Consider the following 16167-nt stretch of genomic DNA (forward strand, 5'->3'; position numbering starts at 1 on the left):
AGCAAGAAGATTCTCTCTGAAGGTAATAATCAGCAAATCTATTGTAAAGATGGTATTTCAGTTCCCTACAGACACAGCATGGTACTGGTCCAGACCCACGCCCATGAGCATGACAGAAGAGGATGGAAAATCAGAGCAAGAACCAGAGACTGGAGCAGTCTGTTCTCTAAATTAATTACATTCAGTCTGGTTACCAATCTGTCAGTAGTAAGCTAAAGAAGTTAGAACCTGTTCTCCACAAGGAATAAGAACCTTTTGCCAACAGCTGTGGAGGAATTTCCCTAGAACAGCTGTTTTGTGCAATTTATAAATGTGTCTCAAGAAGACTGAGTCCATCTCATCTCTTGATGGTGCTTATTTTGGATTAGGATACACATACTTAAGATTACTGAAGTCTGAAGCAGTGAAAGAGTCTGTGGTTGCTGTGTCTCCACCTGAATTCCTTCCTTCTGTTGTTTTTCATGAGAGATGGCCTGACAACGTTAAACTGTTAGATGTATATAACCTCTTCTCAACAGCTAATGTGAATGGCTTAACACAGCGAGGGGGAGGTTTTATCACTACAAGCGATTAACCACTGGAGCAAAGTACCATCTCTTGGTATCCTCAGATCCAGACTTCATGCTTCTGTGAGGTATGTCTGAGCCAAACTCACACAAAGCTCCACACCATGGAGCAAGGTGACCTGTGTTATACAGGATAATGCAGCAGTCGAATTCAAAACCTTTTGAGGCCTTTGAAACTGTTAATCTAGAGCACTGCAGTACTTTGTAGGTGTACTGGAGATGGAGCGAAGTCACCTCACCTTCGCACAAGCTCTGACTGGTAAGAAAAAGTCGAGCGATTAGAAACTCCAGTTTGTAAGGAATATATCTGGGCAAGTTAGCTTGAGTGGGGAAGGCAGAAGAAGAGGAAGGTTTATAGCAATATTAAACAAGACTTAGTGTCTAGAACTCCTGTTACAAATTCAGTCAACAGTATAGAAGAAAATGGCTGGAAGATAAAGCGTGTTATATACCTGCATTCTGATCAAGCATTTCTTGGTCACTGCTATTGTCAAAGTGGCCCTTAACAGACCTAATGCTGTCTTCAGTTGTGATTCATACTCTGACTTCTAGAAATTGACAACTGATATTACATGAATGCCTGGTCTGAAAGCCACACAAAAATAACTAACATTTCTCAGAGAGATGTGATGAGGATAAATGCCTGAATGTTTGTGAAGTATTCAGATCTTCTGGTCATTTGTTCCCCAAGAACATTTATAAATAAAGAGTATGCAAACACATGAGATAGGTGAAATATTAAAGCTTGAAAAAAGTTTTCTGATGCAACATACAGCATGCAAACCTCATGATAGCACTTTCTAAATATACCAGTCAACAGAACGGTTTCAAGGGCTTTCAGCGAACGCGTTACACTGCTGCTAAACCATGAGCCTTCAGTGAGGTGGCTGGTACATCTTGGGAAGCTTAGCGCATTTCTTCTTTCTGTGCTTCATGTATGAGAGCTCTGACATTTTCAGCTGCCTTACCAGAAGTGTGACATTCACTTGTAACAGCAGAAAACGCATGCTGGAAAGTAAATGCTAAGTGACTGCACAGCTTTCCTTAAAGACAGTATTTAATCTAGCTAGATCAGGCTTACAAGATTTCTCTTGGTATTTTAAATCATGAAAGTTATAATAATACAGTCATCATATAAACAATTAAAAGGCTTAATCACGGGAAATTATCTTCTTTGAGAACCTGTTAATCTGAACTAACCTTTCACAGGACCAATTTCCAGTCTTCAAAGAAGCAAACACTTAGAAAACAAACCTACTGATTTAATGCAAACTCTCAGCTATTTCTATTCTCAAGAAGTTAGCCATCTCCTTTTGCCTTGAAGCATCAGTTTATACTTTTGCCTTTGCTTGACATTTTTATCTGTTCTCAGGAAAAACTCCCACTGAAAACAGTTGGATTTTGTCCAACCAAATACTCAATAAAGCTACAGAAAGAATAAAGCACTTTGTTACCAAAGAAACCATTTCTGCACAGCTCATGTTATCACAGGGCCTCACTGGAGTGCCTGGGCAGCAGAGCAAGCCATACAAGTCTGCTGGAACAGACTGATGTTGTTCAGCATTTCTTGGGATTTGGCTTACTTCGAGATTTTTCTCTCCCATTCTAATAACTTAATTCTTTTTGAAACTGCTATGGTAGAAGGCATAGCTCTTCTCACATTATTAGGATGACGAACTGTTTAGGGCACAACGGCTCCGTGGTAGTGCAGCCCCAATGCAATGGTCTCCGGTCAGACTAATGGGCTTACTCTTTTTTTTTCCCCCTCTTAATTACAACTAAATCAACCATAATTTGGAAACTTAACTTCTAAGTAATGAGACTGAAGGTGACAGTATACCGAAACATAGATATTGAACAGGAGAAGTCTATATGAGCTGAAAGGACTCATGACAATATAGAGGTTATTGCTGTGACAGCAGTGCAAGCAGGAAGGAATCCCAGATCCTTCTGATGCCCCTGGAAGGCCTGCCTTGATTTTCATTTTATTAGCTAGCATAACAGAAACAGGAAGAGCAATAATTTTACTTTGAGAGAAACAAAAGCTTTTTTTTTGCTATTGTATTGATTAAGTAAGAAGGTAATAAATAAATCCTTGTGATGTGTTAATCTGTCCATTTCAGAGAGACTGAAATTGAGCCATCTTGGTAGCAAAGATTGTTGATAAAATAACTGTGAGCTCAAGGCCTTTCAAATACCTGGCTGTGATGATGCGGTTAATATAGATGTGACATAAATGTAAATGAATTGCTACTGAATCATTAGAATAAGATATCCCAAATGTATGACAAGATATAGCCTTTGTATACTTTGAACTAAGCTGTAAATTAGATAGTTTAGTTAATAAAAGGGCCCACTGAGACAAGATTATTTAGCAGTCTCACAGATTACTACTCTTGGTATCTCTTGGTCTACTAGGCCAAAGAACCTGAAAGAATGAAAAAATGTTACTAATTCTGAGCAACATTTTCTGTGTAAGATTATTTTAGAACATTAAAAATTAACTCGTTTATTTCTGTTGAGCTAAACCCGTGGTTTTATCAAACTGATATGGCTGGGTGGATGCCCAGTGTCCAACCCGGGAAAAAATAAGTGTTAGAAGAGCCCCATCTAACGTCAGTCTAACCTGCCATAGAGCGTAAATAACCTCTCAAGAACCACAATGGGCACCTCATTTGGGAAAGCACTGACTTGCACCCTTAGTATTAAAGAGATAAGGAAGACTTTAACACAACTTGGAGGGAAGCTCAGAATAAATCAAATGGCCAAACCAATCATGTAATGCGATGCTGGTCAAGTGTAGGACTTTACCCAGAAAGGCCTGAGTCTGTAAACCCCCTGAACAAGGGTAAATCCTTTTTTGCCTGTACTAGTTCCTTGAAGAATTTCCAAGTCATGTTCAGCACATTTCTCTTTGTCTTCCAGGAGCTAAACCTCATGGTAACCAAGTAGCAAGCATAAAACTCCAAAATGAGAGCCTTGCTCACAACTACTCTCTTTTGACTAACTGATTTTTACTACACAAGTGATTTACAGATTGTTTTTTCCAAAGCCAGATCGAATGATCTGTAAGCTGCTTCATGCAACCATATTAAGCCCTTAAAACTTGCAGTGATATGCCAAGTCCTGAAACATTCTTCAGAAAATTTAGAGGAGAGAAGTCTTGTGGCTCAAGTAGTCTGAGAGTCCCTGTTGAGCAATAGAGACAAGCTTGTGCACCATGGCACATGGATCTGCCTCAGGTCCAGACCAAGATGGTGGAACATGCTCTCCAAGAAACAAAGGACTACCACAAAACACATTTTGCTCTGTAAGTAAAGTATATGCCTTTGATCTTGCTTTCCCTAATTGTAAACAGGAAAACCTAACGTGGCCCCAAAGTTCTACTTGAACAAGACACTTCAACACATAACTCTCATTGAAGGAAGACAGTGTGTCAACAATCTCCATCTCAGCCTCACTTCTAGAGCAACAGGGAGAAACCCATGCATAAATATATACATACATACCTATACATAGATACACGTGTACTTGAAAGGTTTTAGTAACTTCAGTTTCCCACTCTCTGGGCTTAGAACTTGCACTTCAGCAATGACTTACCTGACAATGAGAAACTTATCAGTCTCCGACTTCCTTGTCCCTGGATTGAATCTTCATTGGTGATGCTTTTAAAAATCTGCTGGAAGAAAAATTGTGGTGAGATTGTGTAGTCTCCAGTAAGTCTTGAACAGACAAATGGCTTAGTAACTGTCTGTTTTAAAGATTCTTAGTTTTACAGCTAATAATCAATTAAATGACTGCTAATCAAAATGATGGTTTTATTCAGGTAATAATTATAGTGGCCTAAGTTATCCCTTCCTGAAGGCTTTTCCTTAGGACCATAGAATGATACAAAAATACTACTGTTATGTTAACACAGCAGTTTCTCACCCAAAAAGGACTGGTTATTAAACAGGAGATAAGAGCAATGTGTAAGGATGTGGCTCTCACCTCTAGAAACAACTTCTGACTTTATAACACCTTATTACTGCCATAGAAAAACTTGTTCCAGAAAGTTTATTACATAAAAGCAAGAAAGACTTCCTAAAGCTTACTAATACTGTGCAAAAACCAATTCTGAATTACGATAACAATAAGCATTGAGGGTGATCTTGGGGGTGGAAATCACTAGATGACCTTTTTACTCCACAGTTTAGGTTCTAATGTTAGTCTCTGGTTCAGCAAGTCTATTATTAGTGGGCTTCTGTTACGCAAACTGGGACCCAGGCTGCCTTCTGGCTGTGATCAGAACTGAGAAGCCTTCGAGCCAGTGTCTCAGGCACCAGCAGGATGCCACCATCAGCAGTTTTCACCACTGTTTCCCTGAACAGAGCAGAGGAGATGCCATTGGGAATCAGGCTCCAAGTTCAGAAGGGAGGTGGTGCTACTACTACTACTATTTCCCACTGACTTTGGAGTCAAACCAAGTGCTGCTCTGTGCCCAGGAAGCTGCAGCTTCTCACCACTCCTGTCATTTGGCTTTCAGGCAAAAAAGAAAACCAGCGTTTATGCAGTGGAGTTCCAATTTCTGCCAGGAAACAGTAACTGAAGTCCCACTCAGCTGTGACTCACTGCTCAGTATATTAAATATTGTGTATTCAAGCTTAACTTAGAAAACAAGCTGCTCTTTGCCCCCAGAGAGCACAAAACCTGGGCAAGGGGGCACTGCAGCCCAGCTAGCAGGGATTAAACAACATGCACAGCAGGTCAAGGCACAGATGAGGGCTACATCATAAATATACAAGTTGAATTTAGACACCATTATAAAAAAGTGGGCTCCGTTGGACTTGACTTTATGTCATAACCATTTTGTTCCTCAGAGACTATTTAAATGGGAAAAACGATAGTGAGTAGAGTGGGACTATGAGCAAATTCCAGTAGAAACATCCCTATTGGATCACACCTAATTACTTGCAATTGGACTTTCGGCCTTCTCAGCTAAGCAAGTTTCAATATACTCACTGCCATCACCACTGATTTCTGGATAGAGACATGTTTCAATCAGGATATTGTATGTGACCAGGAGAATTTGATGAGAAGAGCTCAGTAACCTTTACCAGTCAAAAGTGTGATCGCACCAAGAAACAACGACATTCCCTTGTCAAGATGTATTTTTTCCTACTGTGTCACTGCCTGACATTTATTACACATTATCCTTTAATGCTTCCTACTTACGGTCTTCTCAGGATTTTGTCCTGGACAGTAACTGGGTCAACTGACCTAGATATGTGCACATTTGCAAAACATGTGCTTTTTTCCAGTCCTTAAATGCTTCTCTGGGGTTTTAGATCTGCCATGAATCAGGATGAATAGTTTAACAGTCTATGCTTTGAACAGACTGGGGTGGATCTGGTGGAGTCCAGCCTGTTTAAAACTTTAAAATATGTTGCTATTAAATAACCCTTTTGGGGCCATGGCTACATCAGTGAGACTGTACTGAGACACTAGAGAGTATTGCCACAAATCCCAACAGAGACAAAGCATCACCAGCACAGCCAAACCTGCACTGACAAAGCTTGCCATTAGGAAAGTGACTGTACTTTAATACTGGCATTTGGAGTCAGAAGGAATGGAGGGGGAGGAAGGGACAAAAGTCTGATTTCCTGAAAATAAAAAAAGCTATTTGCTGCAGTTTGGTTTCACTAATGCAATACCAGACTGTCCCCAGCAGTGAGGACAAGGCTAACAGCACCTGAGGCAGGGCAGGGCGAAGGAGGGTGCGTAGTCACCCACGCTTGCCAGCCACCACACCAACTGGGATTCCTAGTGTCTTGAGGATTGGGATGGGGAAGTGCACAAGCTCTTCCTGCTTGCCATTTATCATGAAAGAAATTCAGACTGACTTAAGTGGCTACAATATAATTACATTGGGAGTTTTGTCACTGTAAGTAAGCCTTGAATTTAGTCATCTGGAGGTAAACCCCCTCTATCTTCTCAACAGCCACTTAAAACATAGTTGACAGAAAGACAACATTCATCTTGACAGTTGACATCCTATGGACTTGAAGTCCTTGGCATGAAAAGGAACAAATGTGATTTTCCCTCAATAACTTTGGTGCTCTTTCATGCCCTTGAAGTGAGAGCTAAGTCTGAATTCGTTTTTATTTTATGTCATGTTTGCACATTGTGCAACCCAGCCTTATTATTTTACGAGTCCTGCTGATATGAAACAGGATGAAAATGCTTTTATTACGTGCTTCTGTCCTATCTAGACATGAAGACATGGGATGTGAGCTGCAACTTCAAGCCTAGCTGAATGTCCCAGAAAACTTCAGGCTTCCTGAAGCATTCAAACTTCCTTTTGCTTTCCTTGCTTGTATCCACAGCTGGTGCCATGGCCACTGATGGGAGTACACGTACTCAAGCAGTTAGAGAAGCATCAGTACTTCCTTTAAAATATTCTCCAGTAAACACACACTGTAAAATTGTCTGGTCTGCTCACAGTTCCCCAGCCTCAGAAGCATAGCAAAAGACACCACCAGAGCCTGTGATGGCTATCTGTGAAACATGGGGAGGTACTTGAAGCCAGATCCAACCCTCTCAGGGCTTGCTGAGCTCAGGAAAAGGTTCATGTTTGGTAGCACTTTTCGTTTTTTCAGTGGAGAGAAAAAAGAAGAGAGAAGGAGATGACTGAAAGCTAAAAATAATACAGTCTTGTTCTAGTATCACTTTTCCTTGTGAGTAGTCCCTGCAAATGCTAGAGGGAAGTTATGTGACCCTGAGTGAAAGGAGGCAGGCTTCACGCTAGCAAATGGAGCCCTTGAGACTCGCTCGCTCTTTAGCCATGGCACGTGCTATAAAATATCAAAACATCTTGGGAGACCCCAGAGCACTACAGTCCATCAACTATTGCTCAGGCAAAATTCCAATTCACTAAAAATTTGTCTAAGCAGAAGCTAAGAAACAGAGACTCTCACAGCTCGTTAAAAACATCTCCCAAAATACCTTTACCCTTCACCCCTCTACGTGGAAGAGTAACAAGGACAACACTCTTGCTCCTGGATGTAAACTGCTTACAGTGTACACCTGGGGCACCCCTACTCGGCCTCCCTGTACCTCTAGGTTAAGGTGAGGCAAATACTTTTGCACACACATACTGTGTGAACACAGGTCTGGAAGAAGCTGTGACCATGTCTGCCTGGTGTTGGACTTAGAAAATCTGCTTTTGGGTACCACGGTGACCAGTAATAGTGCAGCCTGCTGGTAAAACATGCTTTGCACCACCAAGCCCCTTTACCATGCTTGTATATTATGCAGCCCAACTTAGTTCATTTAAAAGTCCTGCTGATGCAAAGCAGGATTAATAGGATTTTATTACATGGTCTACCACTGGTACACATGCACAGCTGACAAACACAAGCACTTAGTCCTTTTACTACACACAGCACAGAAAAACACTGTTATGCCTCAGTCTTAATGCTCTGTATCAGTAGCTTCTGCTGCAAAAGAATGGTAACATTTAATGATCATAACTGATATCAATTATCTCACATAGGCCAGGATTTCTTATATTTAAACCAGAGGAAACTGCAATGGTATTAAAAACAACACTGCACTGTTCGTATTTGTTGCTTTTATAAGGTGAACATCATGGATGTGGCCTAATGGCTCAATCCAATCAGGTTCCAACTTTAGGAGGTGCTAATTAAAACCTAGAATATTTTAGAGTGACAGTACAGATTGTAACTCCAGTAACAGTTAATGCAGATTAGTCAGGTACTGTGAAGTGGCAAAGCTCTAGCCTGGACTGTACTATCTATTCATAAGAGCTTCTCTTTAAAATAGCACACCTAAGAACACACGAAAGTATTCAGATAGACTCTCACTTCTAAGCAGTACTATCCAAATCTGTACAGAAGATAGAATTCTACAGTGAAAGAAAACTAGAAACTACAACAGTGAAGCAACAAAGTATTTTCTGCTTGTATACACCAGCTCTCAGAACGAATAGCAGCAGACGAGAACGCTGCGAAAAGGCAAGGCTGTAACCTGGGCTGGATTCAAATCACAAGTGAAAAATGGCATCAACTCAGCCCCAAATTGTGCTTCAGCAAACAGGAAAAGCATTGCTAGATGTGTCAGAGGTAAATACGTGGTGTCCAGAGCTAGGGGAATAGACAGGCTGTCCAGTAACTGCCTCCATCACACTTGCTTTAAGCTCCAGTTCTCTCTTCTCTGCTTTCCAAGAGCACTACACTTGCCTGCAGATTTAAAGCAAACAAAACAAGGTTAATTCCTGACCTGAATTCAATGGTCAGGAACAAAAGCAGCAGCTGATGTTTTGGCCCTGTCTCCTTCCATCTGTTTGTATCCCTTAGTTCCTCTGAGATCTAAGACAGGTCCAAAACTGCCCAGCACAACGCAGGCTACCAGTTTTCACTCTGCACAGCTTTACTGATGTCAGTTTAAACCTCCTGGGAGCTACTGTTATAACAGACCTGTGTGTACATGGCACGGGTGTCAGGGCGAGTTCATCCAAAAGTTACTCTCCCCTAACCTAGCTGTCTTGGCTTTGACGGTTGTCCTCTTTATTACACTGAATTCTCAACATTAGGACAACTCTCTAAGCAAATGAGAAAAGGTTTACATTTTCCACAGCTCAGCAGTGAAGCATCTTTCCAGAGTAAAAGAATGTAAGACATCATTCCAAGTTCATGCTTCATATACTACCATTCTCCTTAAAGAAGGAATTCCTCAGTAGATCTGCAAGTGGTGAATACTCCCATTTCCTCCCAAGTGCTGAATTTAAAAAAAAAATATTTTTTGGGGAAAAAAAATGACTTAATAAATAGACACTAAATAAATGCTTCCTTTTCTCCATCACTTGACTTCTGCAACATTTTGGGAACACAGGGCACACTGGGATGTCACGGATGAATCATGAAAGGAGCAGAGTCCCTAGCTTGTCACTGACAGAATTAAGGCTATAATCCCAGGCACCACTTTGAAAATCTAGTCCTAATTACTGGCAGTGCTTCAGCTACAACCCTCACTCTGTTAACAGAATTATCCAGCTCTTGAATGCAATATATTCCACTTATCCTGTTAGCTGGTTAAGCCACTGTGCTGGCACCCGACTATCTTTCTATAAGGTGATTCCAATGAGCAGTCAGTTGCTCTGGCAGCAGCCTGACTCCCTGCTGGGCTCCCTGCATCCAGCTCACATCCCTGAAGGACTGTGGCCACACACACGCATGGTCTGCCTCATGTGTCACAGTCAGCACCATTCCAGCCTTGTAATACACCATCTCTCAATGCCATTCCCTAATTAAGAGGAGAATTTGCCCTTTGTGGGCATACGGCCCTCCGTCTATCTCATAGAATCACGGGATCACAGAATGGTTTGGGTTGGAAAGGACCTTAACATCATCTAGTTCCAACTCCCTGCCATGGGCAGGGATGCCTCAAACTAGACCATGTCACCCAAGGCTCTGTCCAACCTGGCCTTGAACACTGCCAGGGATGGAGCATTCAGAACTTGTCTGGGCAACCTGTGCCAGTGTCCCACCACCCTCACAGTAAAGAACTTCTTCCTTATATCTAACCCGAACTTTCCCTGTTTTAGTTTAAACACTGCTCATTTTGCAGCTCTGTTTATCAATTACTTCATTGATTCCCAGGAGACACAAGTTTTTCACTCCAAAAGCTGCTCTCCTACAAACCCTTTAAAAAGGTAGCAAGGAAATGAGTAAACAGTTTTTTCCCCAATTGAAAATGCAAAGAATTCTTTCAGCAGATTCTAGAGAGCAAACCCTGGCAGCCAAACTAAATTCCCAGGAAAAAATGCTGCTTAGTCCCTCCAGAAGGCAGCTATCAACACACCTATGACAAGAGGACAGTCAATGACAATATGTACCAAGTGTATGAGATCTCCACGTTCACATGACGATCTTTCATATTCTCCAAGATACCCTATGTGGGTGTAATGCGTAACTACAAGCTAGAATAGCAATGTTAAGAGCAACAACTTCCAATTAAAACAAAATTGAGGACTGAGGCAACAAATCAGTATCTCCCACAGAGTCCAATATCTTTTTCTTCCAAAATTTTATTAGATTTAGCTTTTTAATTGTTTCCAGAGTTCTGTCTAATAAACTTCAGCTGTCCTTTGGCAGCACAGGAAAAGCTTTGATTACATATTCTGATCTTCCTTCACTCTTTGAAACTTCATTTAAACAAACTCTTAGATTTTCAGAGACTTTAACACAATCACACGTGCATGTGGATAGGCTGTGGGCTGTGCCTTCTGGGTAGATGGCTGGACTGTATTGAAGCAGCAGCCAGTTCTTTAGATATAGCATACTTCTGGGATGACTGCTTCGTGCAGCACATCTCACCAACTGCTCGCATGTGGACTCTAAGGCTCTTTGATGCCAATGACCCTTCGAGAGCTAGCAAATCTCTCAGCAAATCTGAAGTGGTCCAAGGATGACAGCACTTTACAGTCCCAATGTGCAAAACAAACTCTGGTTGAGTCAGCAGGGAAGAAGACTCCTTGCAGTTGCTAAATAGCTTTGTGCTTCCCAGAGTTACCACCATCCAGGAAAAAAAAGCCTTTAAGAAAATCTGGGTTTATGATCAGATGCACATCAGGCAGCTAGCTGCCTAATGCGGGACAGGGCTGTACATAAAGTGCTTAACTAACATGCTTAATAACCCTGACAACAAGAACTGCTTGTAAATAACTGAAATAGGATATCCCTGAAATAAGTGGGGGGTTGCCATTGACAGGTGAGACAGGCCATTGGGCACTATTTGTATCCTCTAATTCTACACAAAACTTGCTCCTGTAGACTCCAAATTCAGACTTTTCAAGAACACGTTTTGTTTACATGGGGAACTAAAAAACTGCTGTTAAAACCTTTTCTCTTTGCACTATGAAATGATGAGAGCAATCAAGATGTATGGCACATGTAGTGAAAATAAACTCTTACACATCCATGATGTCTTCGGAAGGCAGGAAACTTAGACAGCAGTTTGTACTTCCAGGCAGCCTAAGTTAGAGCTTCAGAAACTCCCCACTCTTCTAATGCAGTTTGGTTGGGACAATATGTAGATGAGAAACACACGTGTGAGAGACAACCACATCCTTCAGCTAGGCTGTGTATGAAGAGTGGCTCAATGCATTAGTCTTGCTGCCAAAGCCTCTGGACAAGGGAATCGAGTAAATGACCCTTCATGCCATACAAGCAGCAGCAAGGCAGTGAACAATGCCTATTCTTCTAAATGAATGCCCCAAACATAGATTCCCTATGAATACCATTATTTCCAGTAGTGAGTTACAGACTCTTTACTTTCAACCTTGGATCCTGCTTCAGGCAGCAATGAAGCAACTGCAGAGATTTATAGTCTGATTTACAAAGCAGAGAAATATCTCTGCTCCTTCAAGCGCCCCTCGATCTCGCTGAATTACTAATAAAACGTTTTGTTCCACAAAGCATTTTTCTAGTTATGTTGACATAGAAAGCTGAGAAGAAAAAAACCCCAAGCTTTTCCTTTTACAGTATCTACAGTCACTTAGTTAATGCAGCCTCATGCACACTCAGTTTCTCCTGTCTTATCTTTAGGGAGATCCATTAGACTCCGCAAAAACTACTTACCTTAGCTCAGAAAACCTAGAGGGAGGGTTGTCTGCTTGTGTGGTGGTTGTTCTTAATTTTTCCTTTTTTTAATTACTTTTATTTCCCTATTTAGCTATTGCTGGCTGCAACATTCACTGTTTTGTTTTTCTTAGGTTGCTTCTTTCTGGAGCAATGGGCTTCAAAAAGCCTTCTTTGGTGAAGCGGGCTTGTAGCAACACTGACTCTAATCAAACTGCCATAGGATAACCAGTATTGGAAGAGAGCTCCTGAGGTCATCTGACCTTTCAGCTTAGGACCAACCTAAAGCAGGCTGCTCATGGCCCTGTCCAGTTCAGTTTGACTATCTCCAGGGATGGAGGTCCCACAAGCTCTCTGGGCAACCTGTGCTAACGTTTGACTACTGTCCTGAGGAAAAAAGTATTCCTGAAGTCTAATGAGAATGTCCCTTATTGCAACTTGTGCGTATGGCCTGCTGTCATTTCATCATGCACTGTGAGAAGTCTGCCTCCTCCTTCCCTACAATCTCCCACTAAGTATTAAAGGCATCAGTATACCCACCCAAAACTTCTCTTAAGACTGAACAAATCCAGCTCTGTCTCTGCTACTCCTTGTATGTAATCCCAACAACCAGTCTAAAGGATGAAGCAAGCAGGGGCCAGACTCATCCTGAAAATGACTGTGATGGGGTGTTACAGCAAACTTGAGGCATGGCACAGACTTCTGGGGGGAAGCAGCTTTTACAAAATCCAATCTCCAATAACAGCTGAATTCCCTACAGCAATTTGATCACCACAGAAAGCCTCCTGAAGGATTTGGCCTGCTGCATATTGGACGCAAAAGACTTCTGAACATAAAGTCATTAAATACGACAGGAGGGGAAAGGGATGTCAACTAAATGCAAGAGTGCTGTCACTGCAGACACATCATTAACTGCAGTGGGTATAATGATATAATTCTTGTACCTCTTAATAAATAAATCACATCTTATCAGCAAGAGAGGTGTTTTTGGTTGCATGTGTCAGTTTTGATGGAAATCAGTGTAGAATTCATTTCAAACACTTCAGTCAGTCCTGGGAAATCGCTCTGTGGAACAGAGCAAGGCAACATAGAGGTGCATACCTCATGCTACACACACCAGCTCACACTGTCCTCATTCGGGACTCATACAGAAGAGGAGTGACTCCCATCCCCACACAACCTCCATGTCCCCTGCTCCCCAGACTCTTCCCCTTGCCTCACCTCCCCTGCAGCTATCTTCTGCAGAAAACATCTCCTCCTCATCCCCACAGGAACATTCCTGCCCTCTGCTAGGCAAACAGCTCATCCCTTCCTTCTTGCCCTGTGCAGGCAGCCCCCACGCTCCCTCGTCCGCAGCTGTGTGAGTGGTGATGGGCAAGACGAGGAGAGCAGAGCTGGGCTGTTGCTGCTGCTGTTGCTGGAAGCCATGGTGAGCAGAGGCTGGTGCTCTGCCATGAGGCTGCCCTTCCAGCAGCACCTCTCACTGTTCTTCTCTTCCAGTAGCAGGCACAAAACTTTCTTTGTCAGCTTCCAAACCTTTGGGCTAAGTAGAACCAGGTCTGCTCCAGGCCACCCCCTTGGACCATGACCCTTAACCAGTTGCAAAGAGAAGAACAAGAGGCCCAACTTTTCCCCTCCCATCTTGGGGCAGGTTGTGCTGCCAGTCTACAGATAAACAAAAGATAACTGCTCTATACAGAAGCCAATTCTGACCCCTCTGAAAGTGGGAAGAGTTTGGCCACTGGCTTTGTGGCATTAATATTTTATTCTCTTCTGCTGCAGTAGTATTATATATCCCTGAACTGCAGGACACCGAAGCAACTTGTGCTGACCCCCCATCAATGATGCAGGACTCACAGTAGAAAGTGAGGATGTCATGACACAGACTGGGCAGTTTGCCCCTTCATTCCTCACCCTCAAAGGCACGACTGAAAAATAAACATGCAAACCCTGAGCATCCTCTCAGGGGTAGCAGCTGCAAAATCAAGACCTCCTGGACCTCATAACCAAGAAGCTATATAAAATTGTGAAAGGAAACAGCCAACAAAACTGTGAAAGCAATTAACTAGAAAACAACAGAAAAAGTAGAAAAAGACAAGGGAGAAAGAGAAAAGGCAAGGCTCTAGAGAAGAGTGGAAAACAAAGAAAGGTGGAGGATGCTATAAGAACAGCAAGCAGTTCATAGAATCACAGAATGGTTTGGGTTGGAAAGGATCTTAAGATCGGCCAGTTCCAAACCCCTGCTGTGAGCAGGGACACCTTCCACTAGACCAGTTCGCTCAAGGCTCTGTCTCTGCCTTGAACACTGCCAGCAACGGAGAATTCACAGCTTCCTTGGGCAACCCGTTCCAGTGTCTCACCACTCTCACCGTAAAGAACTTCTTCCTTAGATCTAACCTTGATCTCCCCTGTTTAAATTTGAACCCATCACCCCTTGTCCTATTGCTACAGTCCCTGACGAAGAATCCCTCCCCAGCATCCTCGTAGGCCCCCTTCAGACATTGGAAGGCTGCTGTGAGGTCCCCACACAGCCTTAAAAATCCAGTTCTTCCACATACTAAAAAATTCTCTTCTTTTCTTTCAGACACATCTAAAAACTCCCAAAACAAACACCCAAAACCACCCACAATCCAAACCTCAACAATGATCAGTACAGCTTTGTTACAACTCAAACCTGAGGGCAGCAGCTTTCAAACTTGCCTGCTGATGAAGATAAGTTAGATCCTTTAGGGAAAACAAGAGAAATAAATAGGCTGCTATGAAAACCAGGGTTTCCTGACAACTGCTGGCACCTCCAGACTTTTCCGGTATTAGGCTTAACTATTCCCATAGTTGAACCACCTTTGTGGTAACAGATATTGGTTGCCCTCAAACACTTCACCTCTGGAATCACAGTCCTAGTACAGTTATACTCTGCTAGACAAAAGGTCATAAATGTGCTGGTACCTGAAATATAATCCATTATACATTTTGTGAACTAAACCTTAACAATTTCCTGGGGTTAGTTGCATGAGCAATGCTGGTGGTCCTTTGCTAAGAATATCAACATATGGTGTAATCAATGTGGTTTATACTTATGTTCACCACAAAGTCCTACTGCATTGCCATAAAGGCAAAAAGGGCCTCAGTGTGAATGAAAATCAGGCCTATTGACTTAAAAAGGGAACTGTCTAAGAACAGTTTAGTTGCTTTCCATCAGATTTTTACAGATGTAAGAATTTAACCCTGCCTTTAAACTGCAGATATTTAGATTGGAGAGATTTAGTGACCCAGTTTAGCGTGGACTTGGCAGTTCTAGGTTAACAGTTGGACTTAATGATCTTAAAGGTCTTTTCCAACCTAAATGACTCTGTGATTCTGTGCTATTAAGTGGGGAGGGGCTGCATGCTTTCAGTCTGGATGGAAACGTTCTTGTCTGAGAAACCAGCTAGCTAGCTGGGAAAAAAACAAACCCCAGCATCTGAAGGAAGTGGAAAAGGTTTCTCAAGATATTTAAGGATTAAAATGAACAAAGAGTTTAAAATTCTATTGAAGAATATTCCTACATATATCTGCTGATGTATAACATACTGACCTACATCAATGTCCCCACTAGAACCTTTTCCTTAATCTTTCATACAAGTAGTAATTATAGCAAAAATGATTTTGAGAAGTAAGTCATATTACATAACTGTATTCCATCAGCAAAACAATGTTAAGGGAACAGGATTATCCTGTTGAGCTCTCAGAAACCAGGAAATGTAAACCTGAAATATAACTCTGAAGCATTAAATCAGCAGCATGATGAATATAAATTGTAATGCTGCTTTCTTTTTTTAGCTGTCCCTGCTCGTGACCTTTTCCCAATGTAACTTTACAGATACGCTTTCGGATCACCTGGGTTTTGAGAGAAGTAAAGGCAATCCAGGATATACTTGAGATTCAGATAAAAGAGAAACCTAACAGCTGAATTATCAGCAGGA

At 42.0% G+C, this 16167-nt stretch overlaps 1 protein-coding gene across 1 annotated transcript in view; it reads right to left on the reverse strand.

Annotated features, from left to right (window-relative positions):
* HECW1 (HECT, C2 and WW domain containing E3 ubiquitin protein ligase 1) overlaps positions 1 to 16167 on the reverse strand; it is a 164978-nt gene that overhangs the window by 89076 nt on the left and 59735 nt on the right. Inside the window, exon 4 of the mRNA XM_010015131.1 lies at positions 4167 to 4242. Within this exon, the coding sequence (XP_010013433.1) occupies positions 4167 to 4242 (76 nt within the window). The remainder of the gene's footprint in view (positions 1 to 4166; positions 4243 to 16167) is intronic.

Source organism: Nestor notabilis, unplaced genomic scaffold (genome assembly GCF_000696875.1).
Source record: "Nestor notabilis isolate BGI_N333 unplaced genomic scaffold, ASM69687v1 scaffold6995, whole genome shotgun sequence".
Classification (NCBI taxonomy): Eukaryota; Metazoa; Chordata; class Aves; order Psittaciformes; family Psittacidae; genus Nestor; species Nestor notabilis.